At 41.5% G+C, this 22439-nt stretch overlaps 3 protein-coding genes across 3 annotated transcripts; 1 reads left to right on the forward strand and 2 right to left on the reverse strand.

The window, feature by feature from the left end:
- Nucleotides 1-43: 43 nt before the first annotated feature.
- Nucleotides 44-4310, reverse strand: vtna (vitronectin a). The gene is made up of 8 exons (XM_069668893.1): nt 4250-4310; nt 3253-3372; nt 2768-3175; nt 2555-2694; nt 2326-2482; nt 2083-2235; nt 1495-2010; nt 44-162 (listed from the first exon to the last, which is right to left on the reverse strand). The coding sequence occupies exons 1-8, from the start codon at nt 4308-4310 to the stop codon at nt 44-46; spliced, it is 1674 nt and encodes a 557-aa protein (XP_069524994.1).
- A 903-nt stretch (nt 4311-5213) lies between these two features.
- sarm1 (sterile alpha and TIR motif containing 1) lies at nt 5214-11435 on the forward strand. Its single transcript, XM_069668521.1, has 8 exons — nt 5214-6359; nt 7157-7775; nt 7860-8072; nt 8163-8254; nt 8340-8666; nt 8822-9011; nt 9631-9752; nt 10069-11435. Exons 1-8 carry the CDS (start codon nt 5896-5898, stop codon nt 10178-10180), a joined length of 2139 nt encoding a protein of 712 aa, XP_069524622.1. The 5' UTR covers nt 5214-5895; the 3' UTR covers nt 10181-11435.
- Nucleotides 11436-14069: 2634 nt separating this feature from the next.
- On the reverse strand, nt 14070-17567 carry slc46a1 (solute carrier family 46 member 1). Its single transcript, XM_069669122.1, has 6 exons — nt 17229-17567; nt 16184-16575; nt 15619-16097; nt 15061-15144; nt 14820-14976; nt 14070-14124 (listed from the first exon to the last, which is right to left on the reverse strand). The coding sequence occupies exons 1-6, from the start codon at nt 17565-17567 to the stop codon at nt 14070-14072; spliced, it is 1506 nt and encodes a 501-aa protein (XP_069525223.1).
- Between the last annotated feature and the right edge of the window lie 4872 nt (nt 17568-22439).

Consider the following 22439-nt stretch of genomic DNA (forward strand, 5'->3'; position numbering starts at 1 on the left):
TCTAAATGAACATATTATATAAAAAGATCTAAAACACTTGATACTACTTCTCTGCCCCCGGGGTGCCTGAGCAGCCGAGCCAGTACTTAGCGATGGATCTGGGATACGGAGGCATGGCGGGGTCGACTCTCTTCGTCCTGAGGTCCACTCTATAGTATTTTTCTAGAAACACAGAAAACAAGCTCATCATTTAACCTCATTGTCATGCAAACACTACTTTAATAACCAGTCTTGTCTTTGGCGACTCTGGCGAAAAAATGGCGTCTGGCATCTGTTTGCTGGTCATGTAGGCTAATACAAAGCATGTGAAACGAGTTATAATCAGCCTTCTGTGGCGAGACAGAGCTGGGCTAAGTTTGATGAAATTATTGAGTTAATGTCTCCATCTGTTGCTCATCGGTCTGTTTAAAAAGATGTTTCTGGGAAATGAGAGAGGTACTTTTATTTTGAAAGGCCAGCAGCTACAGAGCAAAACATTGCGGACCAAGCATCCTGAGAACACAAAGTACAGCTTTTCTTTTTTGTTTTATTTGATATGATCTTTGCACCTCTGGTCAGATGACTTTCCTCCTTTGGATAATGAAGTTTAATTGGATTTGATTTGATAACAGTCCCATGAGGGATGTGCTGTTCTTTATCATAGCTAGCTCAGTGCTTCTGATTTTGCTTCTGTGTTTATTCATTCAGTTGTAATAATTATAGTTAGCCAACTGAATCATCTCTAACATGTGAAAATGTAATCAAGCACAAATGCCAAATGATTACAGGTTACATGTTGTGATTGTGAGCTTTTGCTGCTGCTTGTGCTTTTATTTAACTGTATTTATTTATATACTATTAAGTTAAATATCTCTCGGCTTTGGACAAAACAAGCTAAGTGAAGACGTCACCTTGGGCTCCAAGAAACTTTACTTTACTTTCATTACCAAAAACAATCTCAAAGATCTCTGTTCCTTTCTCTTTGGAAGCACCTACGGAGACAAGCAGTAACTGCAGGTGTGTTTGTGGACCACACGTTCACGTTGCTTTTTCTTCTAATTTGCACTTTATTTTGTTGTTCAATAGTCTGTAGTTCTTTTCTTTGTTTGTTTAACCGTAGTAATTGTTTGCTAGCAAGGCTGAAAGACCAGAACATGTGTACGCTGCTCTGTAGCAGATGTGCTTCTCCCCCCGAGCGTTGCCATTGACACCCAGTTACCAAAACTGCAAATGTAAGGCCACTAGAATGAATCAATATTGTTGTACGCCATTAGGTTGTAGCAGCGTATAGTGACTTAAAATGAGAATCCTCAAGATTATTACCCAAAAGGCCGAGCAAATTAATAAGGATGGAATATTATTGGTAGAAGCAGCCCTGTTTATGTGTATAAAGGGAGCCTGTGCAACACAACGGTGTTGACTCTAACCAGAACATCCTGTAGTCTTATTGTGAATTTCTTATGACTCTAATTAAACTAAACTGTGCAGCTAATGAATAATTCCCTGCTGTGTTACCTCCTTTAAAGAAGTAGACACTCTGTATGGGCAGACTCCTCTGGACCGTCTCCCAGGGCGACCTGTCCCCTCTGGAGTCATAGTTGCCTCTGTTATTCCCACGGTAACCGTCTCTCCGCCTGTCCTGGTCCCAGTCCTGATCCCAGCGTCTGTCCCATTCTCGTCCAAACCTCTCCTCCATCTCCATCCTCCTCTCTGCCAACCTCAGGCCCAACTCCATCCCCCGTTCTGCCATCTCCTGGCCCATGTTCATCCCCCGCTCCGCCATGGACCCCCAGAAGGGAGAACGGCTTTGCCTCCTTCGACCCCACTGCTGCCCATACTGCTGGTTCCACTGCTGCTCGTACTGCTGGCCCTGCTGTTGCCCCCACTGCTGGTCAGGCTGGTAGTTGTAACGGTAACGTGTGGACCTCCAGGGAGTGACGTAGATCCTGCCGGCCATGGCAGCATCGAGCGGAGACTTGAGGCCCTTCCAGTCCTTGTTGATGAAGTGGTGTTTGTCGTGATGCTGAGGCACTAAAGAGGGTGAAATATTACAAAGAGGTACAAACGACCCCTGGAAAAATGATCTATAACTCCTCAACTCACATTCAGAGAAGAGCTCACTGAAGAAACGCTCATAGTTGTTGTAGTAAACGTCTGTGTAGCGCCTGAACAGAGTGGACGGAGACCTCTCAGACATGGTGATGCACTCCTCATGAGACGGCTGGTGCAGAAACTCGTACGTGTAATACTGATCATCTGAAAAGAACAAAAAGATGCACCAAATGAAAGTGTTTGTAAGTATCAAATGTTAAATATCTGAATATGTTGTGTAATATTTTGCCGTACCTTTGAAGAAATACACCTTTTCTTTTCCGTTGTGACCCGGAGCAGGAAGAGCAAACGCTGCATTCACATGATCAGGAATTTTGTCAAAGCCCACGCTGATATCTCGAGGATAGTCGTCATCCAGCACGCCGTCGTCAAACCTCCAGTACTTGTTCCCCTAATGAAAGTTTGGATTTGTGTAAATATAAAAAGTAAAGACATAAATGTGAACAGTCAAATGTGTTCCTACCTTAAAGATATAAGTCTTCCCTTGACAGTTGACGCGGGTGAAGGCAGCATCAATCGGCCCGCTGATGCCCCACACATCCATTATAAGCTTTGGATAACCAGGAAGCACCGACTTCTGGTTCAGCTCGAAAAAGTAGTCCCCTTAAAAACACACAAGTTCAAAAAGAGAAAGATACATACTGACTATTAAGGGGTTACATTGCTGGTCACTCACCTCTGAAGGCGTATATGGAGCCATTCTTCAGCTGCATGAAGGAGTCAAAGGGCCTCTCACTACAGACCTCAGCGTCTGGGTCGGGGGCTGCAGTGGTGGCTGTTGTCACAGGAACTGTGGTCGTCTCAGCAGCTGTAACAGCCTCAGGGGGTTCAGACATGCTGGGGACTTCCTGTGTTAGTGGGGCTGTCTGTAAAACAGGTGTTTTCTGTGTAACAGGGATCTGCTGCCTTATAGTATCGATCAGTCGGGAAGGTCTGGTCATTTGGAGCGTGGTTTCTGGATGCTGCTGTGGTCGGAAGTCTGAGATGGATGACCGCGTAGCAGACTGGTCGAGTGCTGAGCGTGCAGTAGTTTCAGCGGTGAATTCCTCATCGTCCTCTGCGAACACAAACGTGTCTCCACGAGCTGAGGGGGGAAAAGGTGATATTGAAACCATCTTTCTCTGCAACACTTTGACTCAGAGAGAAGTTAGCTTTTCTTACTGGTCATGCCACAGGTGACCTCAAAGTCGGAGCAGCAGCTCTTGTAGTACTTGCACATGGAGTCACACTGGCACGTCCTCCGAGAGTCGAAGCCATTCTCACAGCGATCCATACACGACTCTGAGGATTAAATGACACAGTTACATAAAATAGATAATCTGTGTTGTTTCATTTGTTGTACTTTTGTACTCTCTCTGTGTATTCTTTGCTCCTCTGACTAAATGAATTTCCTCCGATGGATAATGAAGTTAAATTGGATTTGATTTGATTACAGCTCTCATGAGGTTTAACAGCATGCCAAACATAAAGACTTTTACGATCCATTAATAGTTCTTTTCCTGTCAATAGTGCTGGCTATGAATATCTAAAACCATTTTATTGTATCCAGTTTGAATTAAAAAAATGTATTAGTGCTGAATCAATAAGTACATTTATAAAATGAAACATTTTTATGACTGATATCAGCTTAATGGGTCATTAATGCCAAATGTTTTTAGGTTTTGCCTTTATAAATATAAAAATGTTGCTGCTCAACATGGTTATATATATAGTTTTAAATTGGATTATAGACATCTGGTCAGGCGAAGAAGCTATTTGACAACACCATATTGTGTTCTTACCATTTGTAACGGGCATTTTTCTCTATTTTATGTCCTTTTTATAAACTAAACAATTAATACATTCATTGCAGAAAGAACATAGTTGTTAGTGGCAGTCCTTACTGTAATAAATGTGTCTAACTGTGTAGACTGGGCACCCAAAGTCAATACTTTTGAATGGCTAAATAAACAGTTTAATACGTGTTAAATTAAATGAATCAATACGTTATTAATTGCCATGTCTAATATGTAGCTGTAGCTGCTGATGGCAATGTACCCACGTTCATGAGGACACAGTACATTTGACACAAAAAGTAGGTCCTCTTTTCAAACTCCTCTATTTACTCACTACAAATATTTTCCTTCACTTTAAAACAGATTTTTAATGTTGTACTTACCGTCTGCAGCCAAAGCCTGTGTGAGCAGCGCGAGCAGCAGGACGGCGGCCCGCAGCCTCATGTTGCCTCCGTTGTGTGTGAGAACAGACTGACACAGCAACGACGGACTGCGTGCTCCCAATCATTGGAAACATGTGTCAGTCACCCCGCTTCCTTGTTTACTCTAACTCTATTTGCAGACTTCTTTCTACTGGAGCACAAAAACAGGCGGAGAGGGAAAGAGATCGATAGGAAACAAAAGTTTATGTATGACCTCTTTTGACCTCTGTGCACGCTGCGTTTGAGAATTTTAGCTGTCATTTAGTGAACACAGAGGAATGTTTTTTTTTTTTTTTATCGTGTTAACTTCTTTAAGGACAAGACAGGTCCTGAATGTAGCTTGTGTCCTGATGTAACTGAGGCCCCAGTGAGGACTGAAGAGCAAAGTACTGCTCTGCCGTGACTCGTAAAACATTTTAACACAAATTTACAAGATAATAAAGATTTTACAACTCCAGGAAAGCAAGTTAGTCCAGGACTGATGTCTTTCTGCATGTGTGTAATGTTTAAGCAGCAGTTTAAAATAGGCTTTAATGACTTTTAAAACAGCGAACACAGCTGGATCTGTGGTATTTATGTTCTCTGGTGACAGACAAATGAACTTTGTTCGCTATAAAAACCTGTAATGAAGTAATGTCTCTCTGATGCTAATGTTTTTAATTGTTTCTCATCAGCTTTACAAGCATATTCTCTCTTTAGATACTGTATGTTCCTATAGATGTATTAAACTGTGCCAGCCAACTCAAGAGTGACATAACTCCTAATGGTTATTTATTTCTTAAAATAATAATGTAGACTAACAGTACTCGGTTTGTTGTCGCTCAGACGTTGTTCTCCTGTTCCTCCAGCAGGGGGCGTGTGGTGTTGACAGAGTTCCGGTAGTGAGCATGCTCTGACTCGCTCTGATGCAGGAGAAGGGAGAGGAGGAGGGGGCGTGCTTATCTTCCTGCTCATCCCCGGCTGCATCCGGAGCCGGTGGGCGGTCCAGAGACCCCTGAAGATACACAGGCTGCCTGCGGATGCTGCTGACCGAAGAATGCGATAGGTCAGTTTTAATCCAGCTGGGGAGAGGTGTCATATTTGGATATTTTGGCAGGTGACGAGCCGCTACAGAGCGTCACATGAGGTGGAAGGAGAAAGTGTGTGAGAAAAACAGACCTTTCTTTGTCTGAAAACCCTCAGTGAATGCAGAGAGAGACAACAATAGTCAATTTATTCCCCGGAAAACAAGCAGCAGGAGTGTCTTCTTGGGCTGTCAGACTGAGGTCCTGCTCTGAGATTCTTCCTCTTTAAAGGCTTTTCTCATAACAGACAGTGTAAATGCATTAAGGCATCTACAGGCCGGTGGGATAAAGAGACAAAGCAGCAGCTGCTGAGGCAGGACTATGCGCAGACAACATCCAGATCTGCTTATGTGTTTACGCGCTTATCGCCGGGGATGACAACGGCCGAGGTGATGCAATTTGGTGAAAGCTGTCAGTAGTGATTTACAACTGAGGCCCTGCTCGACGCATCTGTGAGTGTTTCCTAGGCGGATATCAGACCGGAAGACATTGACACAGATCGGAGGCCTCTGTAAACAAACAACGACGTGTTTCTGCCGGTAGATGCTCTTGTCTTTAGCGGTCTTCCTGTGGAGGCTCTACCGACATTTCTCCATCATGTTCAGCTCAGACAGACTCACAGTCCCGGAATATGTCAGCCGGCTGCAGAGAGGCAGGAGCGGCTCCGGCTCAGAGCCCAAAGCGGTCTCTCCGGGCATTAATGCGGACGTCCAGGCAGTTTTGGAAACCTCGCTCCCCGCCCTGCGCTGCGCCATCAGGAGGCTGAAGTCATCCAAAGAGACCTCTGACTCAGACGAGACACGCAGAGCCATCGCGGAGATCTTCCAGCTGGTGGAGGAGGCCTGGGTTCTGCCCACTGTAGGCCGGCAGGTGGCCGAGGAGATCTGCAACAGGATCCGGCTGGATGGAGGCCTGGAGCTGCTGCTGCAGCTTCAACAGACACCTGCTGTGGACATCACCTATGAGTCTGCAAAACTGCTGGAGCAGATCCTCATCTCAGACAACAGGTAATGTGTGTACAGGGGTGGACCAAATACATAAAACACAGTAGCCTACAAAACAGTCTAATAGAGCAGCCCTGTAATAAACCAATAGGATATAGTTTCTGTTGGGAAACTGGGAGAGCAGTTTTTAAGGTTTAAGATATGTTGTCTGTAGTTAATTGCATTGTAGTTTAAAAAAGAAATGTGACTTAATATCATGCAGTTAATACAATACATAAACTGTAGTAGGTGCTTTCATGGCAAGGACAAAATTACACAAACGTAGCATAAAAACTGCAAAAACTACAGCCTTAAAAATAATAATGACAGTCTTACAACTTAAGGGATTGTAAGGCTGCTGGAAAAAGATATGCAAGATTCATGTTTTTGGTCCCATCCCTTCCTCACATAACAATTTTGATTTTATGGTTATTCTAGTCATGGTTCAGTCTATATAATGTTTTTAAAAATTAAAAACCCTTATCAAATAAATCACAGCCATCAAGGCATCTTGAAGTCCCTTCTTTTGTCTGACTAGAAGTCCAAAACTCAAATTAATTTAATTTAGAGCGATATAAAACTTCACAAAGCATCCTATCATATATAAAGAGATGGTAGCAATGTTTGCTTTTTTTGCTTGATAAATTAGTTTAAAAATTAATGACATGTAAAAATTGTTTTTTAGCCCAAAATGATAAATAACAGAGTTACTAAACACACCTGAGTGCCTGCTATCTAATCACTTTAATATTGAAGTCTGTTTCTCTTAGTGGTGGTTCGATTCAAGTTTTGTTTCTTTATTTACAAACTTCTGCTTACAGAGACTACATAGCTCGTCTGGGTCTCGGGGTCATCCTCAACCTGACTCGGCAGCAGGACGACGCTCAGCTGGCTCGCAGTGTCTCTGGGATCCTGGAGCACATGTTCAAACACACCGAGGAGACGTCCGTCCACCTCATCTCTAACGGTGCCCTGGATGCCCTCCTCTTCTGGTGCAGAGGTACAGACCCCACTGTGCTTCGCCACTGTGCCGTGGCACTAGCAAACTGTGCCATGTACGGAGGCCACCGCTGCCAGAGATGGATGATTGAGAAACAGGCAGCTGAGTGGCTTTTCCCGCTGGCTTTTTCCAAAGAGGATGAACTCATTCGCTTCCACGCTTGTCTGGCTGTGACTGTGTTGGCTGCGAACCGAGAAATTGAGAAAGAGGTGGTGAAGTCTGGAACCTTAGAGCTGGTGGAGCCGTTTATTGCCTCCTTGGATCCAGACGACTTTGCCCGCAGCTTGTTGGACAGTGCGGACAGCATGCAGGGTAGGACAGCATCTGATCTGCAGCATCTTCTGCCATTACTGGACGGCACAAGACTGGAGGGAAAGTGCATCGCAGCCTTTTACCTGTGCGTTGAGACCAGCATCAAGTCTCGTCAGCGCAACACCAAGGTACTATGACTGCCCATTTTCCACAAGATAGGTAATACAGTCTGGTAGCGTTGTGACAGAGATGTCTTTTGCTTTCCTTTTAAGATATTTCAAGAGATTGGAGCAGTTCAGAGCCTAAAAAGAATTGTCATGTACTCAAGCAATGGCACAGCATGTTCCCTTGCTAAGCGGGCGCTGAGAACGATGGGAGAGGAAGTGCCGAAACGAATCCTGTCAAGTGTGCCCAACTGGAAATCCTGTGAAGTGCAGACCTGGCTGCAGCAGGTTGGGTTTAGTGCCTACTGTGACCACTTCCAGGTATGTTAAACCATACAGTGAGATACGAGCATAAAAAGCCACCTATTGTACACTTACACGTCTGATATTTCTACGTATCTTCTGATGTAGGAGCTCCAGGTGGACGGGGACCTCCTGCTGAACATCACAGACCAGGATCTGAGCGCTGATCTGGGCATGACTGCAGGACTCACTCGCAAGAGGCAAGTGGTACAAACCTTTGTGTTGTGTCTGATGCTGAATTTGTGACACTGGCCTACAAATTCCTCTGTTCTGTCTCGTCTCCAGGTTTTTGAGGGACTTAAGAGTGCTCAAGACTTATGCCAACTACTCCACATGTGACCCAAACAACATGGCCGACTGGTTAGTTGAGGTGGATCCTCGTTTCCGTCAGTACACCTATGGCCTGGTCCAGTCAGGAGTGGATCGCAACACTCTCCAACACCTGACCGATCAGCAGCTCCAGCATGACTGCCTTGTACAAAATGGGGTCCACAGAGCCAAGATCCTGTCCTCGACTCGCAGGCCCTTAAAGCCATGCCACACAGATGCCCAGCCTGCAGGGCCTGATGTGTTCATCAGCTACCGCCGGACTACGGGCTCCCAGCTGGCCAGGTCAGAACTTAAACAGAATGAGTGGAAAAGGAAGTAATTCAGCAAGAGGAAATGTCTTAAATTACAGCCAGGGCAAGCCAAGAAGGCATCAGGGTAGTAGTTTATCCTTCTACTAATTTTCACTGACTTTCTCGTTCTCTCCCTGTCTTCTGAAGTCTTCTGAAGGTCCACCTGCAAGTCCGAGGATACAGCGTCTTCATTGATGTGGAGAAGCTGGAGGCCGGTAAATTCGAGGACAAACTGATTCAGAGTGTACAGAGGGCACGTAACTTCATCCTGGTCCTGTCCGCCAATGCGCTCGACAAGTGCATGGGTGACACCGCCATGAAGGACTGGGTGCATAAGGTCAGAATTTGTCGATATCTTGGGACTCCATGTTGAAATGTCCTTGGCCTTGTAATCTTAAAGGCATCTCTTGAATCTTTCGCACCCTAAGCCCTTATCATGATGTATCAACAGTTTGCACCTTGATTTGTGTTGATTAGTGTTTTGGTATTTGATCCTCTGAATCAGTGCATGGGAATTCAATCAGTTTTTCACTGTGGAATACAACTTTAAAAACCCCAAGTGTTGGACTGCTGGTTTAGCTCGGTTGATAGAGCAGATACCCATGTCTAGAGGCTATGTCCTCGCTGCACTGCTGGCTAGACTCCGACCTCTGCCCCATGGTGCATGTCATCCCCTCTAGGTATAGTTTTGCATTGAGAGCTGAGCCAAATGTCTCTATCACCAGCTTTTGTAATTTGCTGAATGCATGAAATCAAGTCCTCGTGCAATCTCTTCAGTCCTGTCGTTACATATTCCCTGTTGGAGCAATGAGTTAAAATTTCATTTCACATAAATATTGCAACTAAAACAAGGGATCAGATATTCTTTGGCTTGCAGATGGTTCAGGGGATTTGCGCTTTTATGTGTCTAAACATTGCATTTCTCACATTCAAAGGAACTATCATTCATTTTGCAGGAGATTGTCACAGCCCTGGCTGGTAAGAAGAACATAGTTCCTGTCACAGACAATTTTATGTGGCCTGACCCCATGTCGCTACCAGAGGACATGAGAGCAATTCTTAACTTCAACGGCATCAAGTAAGTCACTGAGTAATCTTTCAAAATACCCCAAAGCTAAAAGTATAGCTTTTATTATGAGCAGAAAATCCATTTCTCAATAGGTTTACCAGCTAATGTAGGAGTTCAAGGTTTGGTTGCGTGATGACAACAACTTCCCTTTTCAGGCAAAGATTATTAATCTTTTAAAACCTTTTATTTCTCAATAAATAATGCCCAAATACAGATTTGTATTTCTGAGAAAGGTGTTGAGCTCCATGTCAATAAATTATCCATTAGATAGAAACTAATTCAGTTCTAATGCATATAATGAAATGCTTGTTGCCTTTTCTTTCAGATGGTCCCATGAATATCAGGAGGCCACTATCGAGAAGATCCTACGCTTTCTGAAAGGACAGCAAGACCAAATCGACGGCACAGACGCCTCCAAAGGGCAGAAAAAGAAATAAACTGACTCAAACAGTTTGATCTCAGTTTCAATAATCTTCAATGATGCCAAATTTCCACATGGCCGTTGGTGAACTGGCCTGCAGCTTATTCTGCACGAAAAATCACACACAAACACCTAATATAAATCAACCTTATATACTGCAAACAATCAAGCCTTATCATTAAGCCTTTAATGATAGTACCTTCACACTGCTGTATATGTGTAATCAGGTACAGTATACGCCTTCTGTCTCTCAGGAAAATAACTGTGATAGATCCGCCATCATTGGCACCCAGCAATTCATTAAATAGCAATTTGTGAAGCATCCACTAACTCAACAGTCTTCATAAAAGCTAAACACTTTAATCTTTCGTTTACCTCATATACTGTACATTCATAGGACCAAAGCAGGTCTCTGAGTTTACCGACAGTTGTCTTTTGTTTTATGATTGTGATAGAAAGGAAACCTTTCCCAGCAGATGTATTGAATTGTTGGTGATGGTGGGGTCCATAGTGGGCGTAATCTGAGGCTGGAGGCATGACATATTGTACAGAATTAAATGAGCTATATAATGTCTGACTGCAACCCTAATTGAACCAATTAAAGATATAAGGGATGTACAGGCAACAGAACGTACCCATCAAGTATTAAACATTACGTTAACGCTGTAAACGTGGACATAGAGTTAGTTTTGAATTGAATTCATGTCCATTAAATGCGCCTATAAAATAACTGACTGTCTTGTAGACTTCATTAACAACATAGTATAATACATTAAACTATTACTGAAATATAATATGCTTTGCAAATGAGATGACATCTTTGCACTCTCAATGTATTAAATAGAAGCAGTCAAATAAAAACAAAAGAAATCCAGCAATAGGACACACTTAGGCTCCTGAAAATATGAAGAACAATTGATCAGTGACTTCTGAGCGATCAATAAAATTGATTTAAAGATACTGGAGTAAATAAGTGATGAAATGTGTGTTAAGTCTTGCAAATTAACCAAAACAAGCATCATGATGTGTTGGTCACATATTGTTTTATGAAAGTAAAACTGAATGCAAACGCTTTTTCGCAGTGCTTCTTCTGATCTTGCCTTAATTTGCCTCCAATGTCAACCTTATATGTTATTATATCATTATAAATGTTCTCTCTGTACGACCTTTTTCCAACTAGTAAATCAGTGTTTCATTTTTTATAATTATGATTATAAATGTTCTCATTGTAAAACAATATTAAGCTCCATTATTTGAAACATGACAGAGAATAAAATGTGTTAAAAAATTAAAAGTGAAATTTATTGTGACTTCATTAAATTCTGACATTTCAAGACAAAACAAATCATCTTTATCTCAATCTATCAAAATGATCGAGCTCCATTACAATAAATACAATGATTGCATCTAATAAATATTGCACAACTGATTAGGATGACGACATGACTGTTTTGTTGTTGCTCAGTGCATCTGCAGAAGGCTTTGACCACATAAACAAACCGAACTGTCGCCCAGAATAAAAAATAATCTCCATGCCGATCCGTTCACTTAACCTTTAAACTCCCCTCGTGCATTTTAAAGCTGATTTGGCAGCTCTGGTTCCCTCACTGTGCCACCAGGACCTGACCCTTGTGTTCATGTTGGCTGTGGGTGTGAGCTCAGGGACTATCCAGTGTTGTTTGAGGCTGTGGGGACACTTCAGAGAGATTGGACTGTGCTCTCTGCTTTATGGAGAGAGGAGGGTGGAGGGGGTGGAGGTGTAACTCAATAATGCCTGCTACAGTTTCTCTCTGCTGTGTAGTACTGATAGTTACATGTTCTGCACAGATTATCTGTCTGCATAGAGCCATACCACGTATCTCAGGTACTTACCTAATTGTATTAGATCTCTATAAACCTTTTCAGTGTATTTTTGCCCTTAAAGGAGAAGTTCGGTATTTTTTTTTTTTTTTTACAAATTTAGGGGTCGAAATGACTCATAGGAACAACAACTTATGGAATCGGTCCAACCTAATCCCCTGGGGCAACTGCGCACAATGAAAGTACGTCCACTAAAAGCGCTTGTTTTTGCCACTGACAGGCTCAGATTGTTACTCCAGGTGTCCGACAACATTACGGAAATGATCCCTACAAAGATGGTCCTTTTTTTAAAGAGTAAGATCCTTTTTGTGTAACCAGAAACAGAAGTCTTGCTGAAGTAGAAGTCTCGCTCTGAAATCCCGCGGCTGGTGAGATGTTACCTGAGAGGGACGGTAGAAGCCTAAGTTGAGTTGGAGTTGGAGACACCAAATTTGTAAAGAAATAGGGCCCAGGTTTAAAAATAACTTCTCCTTTAAGTACTACTTGTACTTGATCAAAAATAGCATTAATACAGAGTAAAAATTCTGCATTCAAAGTACAGAAGTATTAGTATCAAAATATGCTATATGCTGGAGTGACCTGATTCAGGAAATGGGCCCTCGTGCATATGATCTTTTTTGATTTCATAATTGATATATGTGTATATAACTTTTATGCAGCATGGGGAAATGGTAGAGACCATTTATTTCCATTATGTATTGCTGACTGGCTTAGGAATTGGACCCTAAAAAGGTTTGTCTTATCTAAACCTATAAACAAGCATCGTAATGCAAGTAGTAACTTACGTAATAAGTGAGACGTACAATAACGCCTCCAACTGTAGTGCAGCAGAGGTTTCAAGTAGCAGACAAAGAAATACACAAGTACTTTCCACCACTGCGCACACAGGTGAACAGAGGGGGAAGGTTTGATCTTATATAGTGTATATGTAATCACCTGACTCAGGTAGGGTTTGAACTCATTTGAAATTTCGAATCAAACAAGACATCTATCTTTAAGCAAAGAAAAAACGATTGTTTATCTTAACCACTTCACCAACCCAACTGCCATAAACTCAGTATAGCAACTGTATAACTGCATGTACCTTCTGAGTTTTGGTGAGGTTGTATCTCCTCGTGCGATTGCATGATTATGTAAACAAATTACTTTTTTCACTGGCCTGGTTGTACTTAAATCAAGAAGTAGCAGCATCTGACAAAATACATTACATAGTCAGAAGAGGGTTCAAGACACATATACATACTATGACAGATAACATGCTCAAAGTACCAAATGTGACGATGAAAGAGTGTATTACTTCCTTCTGTCAGACAAACTCTGTAGTGACCTGTTACGGAAGGAACAGTAAGTGTGTGAAGCAACCACACCTGTGTCAGGTGACTGATATGTTGCTTTTAATAAAACATTGCTTGTATTGCTTGTATGTATGTTTTTTTTTAGATCGTCTCGCCCAGGGAGCACAGATGTAATAATCTAATAAACTAAACTAATAATAATTTACTCTCTGAAATACATTACATAGCATCCATGCAGTTTGATATGTTTTTGAACAACTCAGGAATTTTGGAATTCCTTCCTTTGTTCAGCACATTCTACATTGAGCCATTGGAGAAGCTGAAACTAATACATTCAAAATGGAAATGTAAGGCACATTCATTACAGTGTATTTGTATAAGAAATTTGATCACAAAATGAAAGCATGTCAATTACACCCTCTGTATGAATGTCATGTTGAAATGTCTGAACTTTATGGTTAGTTCGTAACAATGATTTGAAAAAGCCCCGTTCTCCGTGATCTCATGATTAAACAGAGGAGGAGTTTGTGCGTAACGCCAGTCAGAAGGTTCATTCTTCTTCTTTTGGTCTTGATCTACTTAGAAGAATCAGTCAGCTGCCCCACCACTACTTATAGATCAAAAGTCTCTCCAAGCATCACACATCAGGTCGTGATGGGTGTCTCTGTGTCAGAGCCGCTCACCTCATAGATTGACACCAGGAGGAACTTTAACTCTCTGACAGGTTATAGCCCTCTGCTTCTCTTCAGGTCAGGACAATGAGGAGTCTCTGTGGCCTTTCTTCTGATTCACACACTGCAGGGCGCTGGAGATACAAACAAGTTGTTAATAATCTATTGTGATAAATTTAAGTTTTTTAGTTTTTTAATTTGTATTGTGTGCAGTCAACTGTTGTTGACAATAATGGAAAAAAAATAGTTTCCAATTAACATAAAGGCCATTTCAGTTGGAACACCTTTAAAAGTTGGAGGAAATATTGGAACCAACTACGCAGAGCCGACAGACTGGAGGCCATATTTGACAGAAACATGGCTGACCAAAGTAAATATTGGACTTTTAGAGTAGCAATAGTGCAGAACTAATCGTTTGGTGGAGTCAAAAGAATGATTAAGTAAATTAAAACAATGATCTGTTGTTGCTTACATTGTTTAGTCCTAGATACCGCGTGTGGAACTGTTGTGTAAAAACAATAATACACTCGAGGTTGTGCTGTTACACTGAATATCAGCATGCAGTGATTATCTTCATGCTGATATTCGGTACAACAGCACTCCCTATCGTTTGATATTGCTCCATATATGATATTAGGGTGTTTTAGACAAGTTCTGAGCGATAATATACACACATCTTTTTATTCAGTCAAGGCCGTTTCCACACTCCAACTAAAAATTAATGCACACACAAAGGTCGTAGAACAACTTCCCAGCTGACGTGAGGGCAGGGTTAGAAAACAGCAAAATAATGAGGTCAATTGTGCCAATGAGAAGAGAGCAAACTCACCCAATTATCCCAGCGGGGATGAAGAGGACAATGGCTGCGCAGAGGAAGAGGAAACCCTTCATGAAGTTCAGGGTGAGTGGGTAAAGAGAGTTGAAGAGGCCGCTGCCAAATAGAAAGCAAAAGCTATCCACACAGGCGACAGTGGCAAACAAGGCACCTGGGGAAAAGAACACACAGTTACGACCACAACCTGCAAAGACAATCAGTGTTTTGTAGAATTTGTACATGATCTGTGACTGACCTTGTTCTGATTGGCTCACCAACTTGGACAGCTTTGACCTGAGCACGGGCAACGGAGCCATGAAGAGGAATAACAGACCATAACCTGGTGACGGAATTTTGTTTTTTAAACGTTTGAACTTGATCACACAACGTGGAGCTTAGAAAGACCAAACAAAACTTTGTCAGTACTAAATCCTGTTTCTGTATATGTGTGTATTTATTTCTTCCGTATCACTAGGCCTTACATTATTGTGCTACTTCTAAACTATTTTTAAATTCTCACTACTTTGCAAAGTTCAGCTTGTGTTTATTATTCCCACAGGCTACCAGCAGAGAACGTACTGTGTTTTTATCACCTGCTATTCAAGGTTGCCACCATGCACAAGGTCTGTTCAGTCTGCTGAGCTGCGGATAGTTCTTTATCTGTTCATACATGTTGTGTATTCTCAATAATGCACATATAAATAGTGTTTATCATGTATAAAATAAGAAAAATCAGATCTTGAAGTCACCTCACTCATACTGTCTCAACTCTAAAAACATCTGCAGGTCACGAGCTCACTCCTGATTCTCTCACCTGTGAACATGAGCTGGGTGGTGTCAGCAAAAGAGAAGACAAGCAGCCCAGAGATGTTGGAGAGCAGACCCACGACAGCCACCCACGAGTCCTTCAGGCAGTGGTGCATGAACTTCAGCCCAATCAGACTGGTGAGGTAGGCCAACTGCTGAACTGCTGCTCCGTAGCCAATAAGGGCCGAATCCCAGCACAGCGGTGAGCTCAGCTCGTACAGCACGTACAACTCCCTGCAACCGAAGTGTACGGTCACCACCAGAAAGAAGCTCAGCATATACAGCCACAGTTTGTCTCTGTGAGCTTTTCCATTTGCCTGACTGACGCTGCCTCCTGTTGAGAAGAGGTGCCACACAGTTCTATGATGGCGGGTGGTGAGGAGCTTGGCACTTGGGTCTAGCGGGACAGACTCACGGACAAAAAGGTAAACATAGAGAGCCGCTGCCAAGTTAGAGGCCAAGACCAGCCAGAATGGGTTGATGTACCTGAACACAGGCATAAAAATAAAACAGTAAGGATGATCACTGGTATGAATGATAATTCTTTTGATACTGTGACACATATTTCTTACCCTTGTGCCTTTCGCCACTCCCCGCCGATGACGCTGCCTAGAATCCCTGCAAGGCCTAGACAAGCTTCCAACACTGCCACCCTCAAGGTGCGGGACTTTCTGTCGCTGACGTCCGCCACATAAGAAAAGCAGGCAGCCAGGACAGCATTATATTCACCTGTAAGGCCACTTAGCATCCTGCCCACAAGAAAGTAGATCAAAGGCAGCTTCAGGTACATCACCAGAAGGAAAACCGCCGCTTGGACGGCCATGCCTAGGTTAGGGATGATAAGGACACGTCTGCGACCTGCAAGGTCACTCCAAGACCCGAGGAGAGGCACCACCAGTAGGCCTAAAGAAAAGCCTCCAAGACTGATGTACAGGTTCCAGTGGGCTGTCAGGGTTTCCACTTGCTGTGAAAAAAAAACAACCTGGTCAATCACAATATCAGCGAACAGGATGGATTTGTTAAATTAATGACATTCATGTTGTCATTACTCGGCCTACATTTACCCCTGATCACATTAAACATGCACCCTGGGTGTATTTAATCCATAAATAGATGACTTTTACAAAAACATCAGGCTGCTGTGTCCTGGTGAACAGAACTGAAATCTGCTGATCTGTTTAATCTACACTCTTTGTTCTAAATTATTCAGCTGCTTAGTTTCAACTTGTGACGGCTGTTCCTCTTTGAGTAAACTGTAACTGAGTGTAATGATGCAAGGAGCACAGAGTCTTCTTATTTTCTTCTTTAACTTAGTTCAAGAAGTGTTTACATTATTTTTTCTACAGCCCATGTATATTAAGAAACCGTTGTTTACCCCAGATAGCTAACTATACAGCTTTACCTGCCACCAGCTGTGACTCATAGAAAACCATGTAGGTAACAAAGTTTAATATTGTTTTTTAAATGTTAAATTAGTGTAAGTGAGCTTTTGTAGTTGAGGAGCATTTGAGCAAGGCATTTAAATCATAAAGCAGACTGGTTTTATTGTGAATCCTCTAACACTTTTTACTTTGGGTAGCCGTTGAGCAGCCGTTAAAAGACATTGAGTGAAGTTACCTTCTGCAGAGGGTCCGCGGGCACGGACATGTTGCTGCACTCCGACCTCCGTGAGCCGTTGTAGCCGAGGTCGTCGCTGATTCTGTCCCACATGTACTGTGTGGCCAGGGGCGACTGCAGGGCAATAGAAAACATAGCCAGGAACATCACCGGCTCCACAGTCACCGGCTCCACACTCACTGGCAGCGGGCACGAAAACAGTGGTCGCCAGGAGCGGGTGGTCGACACAGCAGCCTCGTCATTGAGCCCACATGAGCCGTAAGTGGACATTTCATCGTCGGTGGACGTGGCGCTGAGCACATCTCCAGGAAGGATAGCTGCGGTGTCCCGCTCGTCCATGTCAAACCGACCTAACACATTAACTGTGACACTGTCAGTTACTTTGTTTTCAGAGTACTTCAACACATTCACCTGCCCGCTGCTCCTTTACGTAACGCTGTGGCTTGCTGCGTAGCTAGATAAAAATCATGCTAACCCAAGGTGTTTGTTTAGACAGATACAGTGTAGTGAAGTGAAGTGAAGTGAAGCGAAACGAGCTTGAAAGTACTAGCTCAGCAAGAGGAGGCGATACATGTGCACATTGAAGCTGGAGCTGAGCAACCCCGTCTGGACGAAGAGGTGAACTACATTTTTGGTTAAAGGTGACTGCACACTGCCCATGCCCAACTCCCCTCAACATTCTAAAGTTGGCAGTTGATGCAGTGTTTAGAATATTCCGAAAACCAACTGCTACCCTCACACTGTCCAGACACTAGCTGACAGGTGAGACTTTTGTTGCCTACTGATTCTTATTTAAGTTTTTGCTTTATTTTACATGGAAAAAGTGAAGGGCTTGTTTACTATGGCATGGTCTACCTGGCCTTTAAAGCTTAGGCATCTACAGCAGGTTTGAAAATATTTTTTTTTGGCCACCTGCCACTGTGGCTGGTGAAGAAACAAACAAAGAAACAAACCTAAATTTATTGCCTTAAGATAATGTAAGTTGAACAACTGCTTAATTTACACCGCAGCATTTGGCTCACCATTTTGGTGCAGTGTGCAGCCACCCTGAGACTAATCTGCAATGTCAGCTTAATATGCCACTCAAATTTTAGCGTAGATTCAGTGAACTAGCCGTATACTATTACCGTGAAACCTCACAGTTAACATAAGCAGGTACTCTAGATTCAACAAGTCCAACAGGCTATATTTTTACTTAAAAAAATGATGGTCTAAATGCAGTTCTAAAGCCTTTCCACCAGCAGTGCAACCTATAGTTAGTTTCATAAACACCTGTTTAATATCCATTAATGTTTTTTTCAAATTCCTCTTCTAGAAACGTCCAGAATTCCTCCACAAAAACAGGAGACATATCCCACACAGTGCCGCCGTCGAAGAGTACTTTTATATTTTTATACTTTTATTTTAATGGTATAAATTATTAAACATAGAATAATCTTCCCCCTTAATTTACCTTGACTTGAATACTGGTGCTTGTGCAGCTCTAATTGTGTGTGGAAAGAAAGGGTACAAATTCAGCCAAATATTAAACAGAACTCCTTAAAATAGAATAAAACAGCAGATCCAATAAAAGTAATATAACTTCAAAATATCTTATGCCATGCAATGAATGACAAATATAAGTGAGGACAGAAATGACAAGACAGACAGCAAGATGGCAGCAGAGAAGCTAACACGTTTTTTTGAAGCTACAGTTGGTAATTGATAGTCAGTTAACTAAGTTATTTGAAGAGATGTAGGAAGAATAAGAGCATGTTTTGCTGACCAGCTCTGTAAATTTTGAATAATTCATTAGAGGCCAAATTTTTACAATCTCTACTCCCTAAAATCTGGCTGTAACTTGAACTAAAACCCTTAAAGGGCCTTATTGTGTTCAGGACATTGTTTTGCAAAAATTGTTGTTTTGGAAAAAAAAAAAAAATCTGGTCTTTCTTACACTTGGCATGATTTTCTTCTTTGTGCACTAATCCTTCAGTTAGTAGACACGTTATAACGATTTAAGGATCAACATAGATCTTAGAATCAGCTGAGAAAATATTCACAAACAATATTCCTTCTCGTGGGCTTTGTGTGAATTCAGTTTGCTCTTCCTGCGGTATAAGTCCATGTACTACACTTCTGGTATCTGTGGGACAAAACTGTGTAACAGGACATCAACTCTTTCCAAATTGTCAACTGTGCATTTTTAAATTAATTATTTCAATATTTAAATTTAATTTAAATGAAAGTAATTTTTAAAGACAGTTTGGAGGACTGAAAAGCAGTTTGTTTCTTCAAGGTTTTGTCTTTCCATGTACAGGTTATACTTGACATTTTAGTTGAATAATGGCCAAATACAATCCAAATTGTGATGAACATAAAAACAACTTTAAAATGCGTCCGTGCTTGTTCCCTAGGAAAGAGTTAACAAGATGAACACCTGCATGCAGTGACACCTTCAGGGGCAGGGCTGGCTGGGAAACAGAGAGGGTATCTCTGTCACCGTCTCAGGTAAAATGTGTCGACTTTTAGATAACAAATCAGTTAAATGTTGTGTTTTTTATCATTTTTGCACCTAATGCATCTTATCATGTGATGTCTAATTTGGAAAATATAGGAAACTCCTTATGTTGCTTAAACTATAATTTATAAAAACCGGGATTTGATCACCCCAGACAGTGGGGGAAAAGTACTTCAAAGCTAATGAAAACATTAGTGGAAAAAAATAAATATGGTAGTTTACAAAAGGATCAATTTAACATAAAAGAAGTGCATTTTTTTAGTAAGCTCCCTAAGGTGTTTTTCTAAGAGAACAATGTACAAAAAGAGTTCAAAAAGCAAGTTACAAACTTGAATACCTATTTTTATATTCTGAGAGTTATTTTGACTGTGCAATAACCTTTTGGGACTTTGATCGGAATTAGACAAGAACTCAAGGTTGCCTCGAGTGATAAAACATCAATCATCACTCGTGTAAAAAATCTTTTTAACTTCTCCTGGCACGTACACTCTCACACACACACTCACATGCACACACAGTAAGAGGATGATCTGGTTTGTCGACATTTCAGCTCAGGGAGGTCTTTTCCTTGTAATCGCAACATTGTTTTTCATAAGTCACACCCACATGACTTATTTACAAGGCCTTCAACCCTCCTATCTAATGGATTTGTTTTTCATAGATTACTATCTCGTGCTTCTACAAGAAAAACAAACCTATCGCTTTGTGATATTCAGTTATGATTTCAGTCTGGTTTGTTTTGGGATTAACATTTACTTAAGTTCTGTACTTTAGTTCATATTTTAAAATACTTAATTGCTTCTTTTCTTTTCATGCCACTTTGTACATCTACTCCATTACAGTTTTTGCACTTTTTACTCCACCTAAATTATCCGACAGCTCTCGTCCCTATTTATCCTACAGATTATGGTTTTTGCATACAAAACATGAAAAGTTTAGATTTTTTTCCCCCTACATAATAATAAAGATTAAACTTAAAACTGAAACAATAAGTTGATTGATCAATTTTCTGATTGACAGAAAAATAATTGGCAAATATATTGAGTATATAGCAGGTAGACCGTCTTTTACAGCTGACACAGATAAAACAGTCATCACATCTCGTTATCAAGATGAAAATATGTATAATAGCTCCTGGTTGCTTGCCATACCTAATCCCTTTGAACACATGCAAACTCAGCTTGTAAATGAGGCCCCTCACTCTAAAGTTAATTTTTAATCTACTTTCCAGGTGATACTGTGTATACCTCTATAAATAGCAGGACTTTGTCTGTTACCGGCTCTTTGACATGCTTTTCCTCTGACTGTTCAATACTTTGGATGTGCAACACACTCTATGGATCATGGCTCGATTTCTCACGTGTCTGTGGAGGTATAGGAATTACATTGTAATAGTCCTGACACCTCTTTTACTTCTGCCCCTGCCGCTGATCGTCTCGACCCCGGTAAGAAAATTAACTGTTTGCTTTTCCTTCACTGGATTTTATACAAGACTGTTTAAGCCACCACTTTAATCTGAAGAGTTTAGCTATAAGGTTGGTTAGAAATCCGTAAAGATGCAGCTCACATTCCTTCAGTGCAAACCAAGTGTCTCTTAAGGCAGAATTATGTGCAATATGCTGAAACTTTTAGCGATAACTATTTTACACACAATGTCCCCAGGTCACCCTCACTTCACATTCAGGGTTAAGGGGTCAAACTATTTACTTGCTTTACTCCGATTAGATGACAAGTCATTGACTCCCTTTACAAGACCTTATGGCCACAGGTCAAACATCAATGAACAAATCGCATAGGTCTTTGCAAGTGTTTATAATCATAACCTTTGACCTTTGGCTTTTGTTCTGAGAGAAAAGACATAACACGAACTACCTCTGGCTCAGTGCTCATACACAAATACAATAGATGCCCAACAAAGCCCCACTCAGGTCTAATTTTACTACGAACATGGCAGGAAGCATCACAAATATGAGCAGCGAAACCTACTAACACCGGTGATTCTCCAAATCCCCAACCAGAATCTCCTTTTAACTATTCTTCTGACTATTTTTACAATTAAGCACAGAAAACAGACCCGGAGCCTTTTTGTCCACCTTCAAGAAAAATCTAACACAGCAGCGCTCGGGAGGGCGTTTAGCAGAACAGCCCAGTGCTCTGCTCTGTCAACAGCCTAGGACAACCTCTATTTAGTCAGCCTGAGTTTAGGCGCTGCATGATTATTATGTTCAGTAACAGTAATTTTCCATGTAGATCCCCAGTCCAGCATTTCATCAGTAATTTAGTGACATTTATGCGTGCTGAATAAGAACACATACTGAATTATACAAGACATGGTTTTGCAAATTTAGCAACAATTTTAGCGACTTATACAACAAAACAACTTTAGTTTATAAGCTTAAAATCCAAAAGGAATGTGATTACAAGGAGAAAGCAGTGCAAAGGCTCTGACGTGACCCTGACCGTACATGTAATAAAATTGCATTGTAAAAGCTATAGTGCATAAATCATAAGGACAGTGATAGAAGAGAAGTGCAACAAGGATTTGTTTTCGTAGTAGACGTGTTTAAAAGTTAATGAGGCCAATAAAAGTTCTGTTGTGCGTGACTGTAATTAAAATGATTTAACATGTTATACCATTTAGGGACTTAACAGCTTAACTCACAGGGTTATACTGACACAATTTCAGTTAAGAAATGACACACTTTTTAAAT

Source organism: Semicossyphus pulcher, unplaced genomic scaffold, assembly GCF_022749685.1.
Source record: "Semicossyphus pulcher isolate SPU_LCO1_2020_fin unplaced genomic scaffold, fSemPul1.0.p SCAF_19, whole genome shotgun sequence".
NCBI classification, from domain to species: Eukaryota; Metazoa; Chordata; class Actinopteri; order Labriformes; family Labridae; genus Semicossyphus; species Semicossyphus pulcher.

Excerpts from the sequence above, each read along its gene's own strand:
- vtna (XM_069668893.1), bottom strand. The coding sequence starts at position 4,310 with ATGAGGCTGCGGGCCGCCGTCCTGCTGCTCGCGCTGCTCACACAGGCT. Across the intron at positions 2,236-2,325 it reads AAAGGTGTATTTCTTCAAAG|ATGATCAGTATTACACGTAC; the intron begins GTACGGCAAAAT and ends TGTTCTTTTCAG. Across the intron at positions 2,011-2,082 it reads CAGTGAGCTCTTCTCTGAAT|TGCCTCAGCATCACGACAAA; the intron begins GTGAGTTGAGGA and ends CACCCTCTTTAG.
- sarm1 (XM_069668521.1), top strand. The coding sequence starts at position 5,896 with ATGCTCTTGTCTTTAGCGGTCTTCCTGTGGAGGCTCTACCGACATTTC. Across the intron at positions 6,360-7,156 it reads ATCCTCATCTCAGACAACAG|AGACTACATAGCTCGTCTGG; the intron begins GTAATGTGTGTA and ends TTCTGCTTACAG. Across the intron at positions 7,776-7,859 it reads CTCGTCAGCGCAACACCAAG|ATATTTCAAGAGATTGGAGC; the intron begins GTACTATGACTG and ends TTTCCTTTTAAG.
- slc46a1 (XM_069669122.1), bottom strand. The coding sequence starts at position 17,567 with ATGGACGAGCGGGACACCGCAGCTATCCTTCCTGGAGATGTGCTCAGC. Across the intron at positions 16,098-16,183 it reads GAGTGGCGAAAGGCACAAGG|GTACATCAACCCATTCTGGC; the intron begins GTAAGAAATATG and ends GCCTGTGTTCAG. Across the intron at positions 14,125-14,819 it reads ATCCCCGCTGGGATAATTGG|CGCCCTGCAGTGTGTGAATC; the intron begins GTGAGTTTGCTC and ends TTGTATCTCCAG.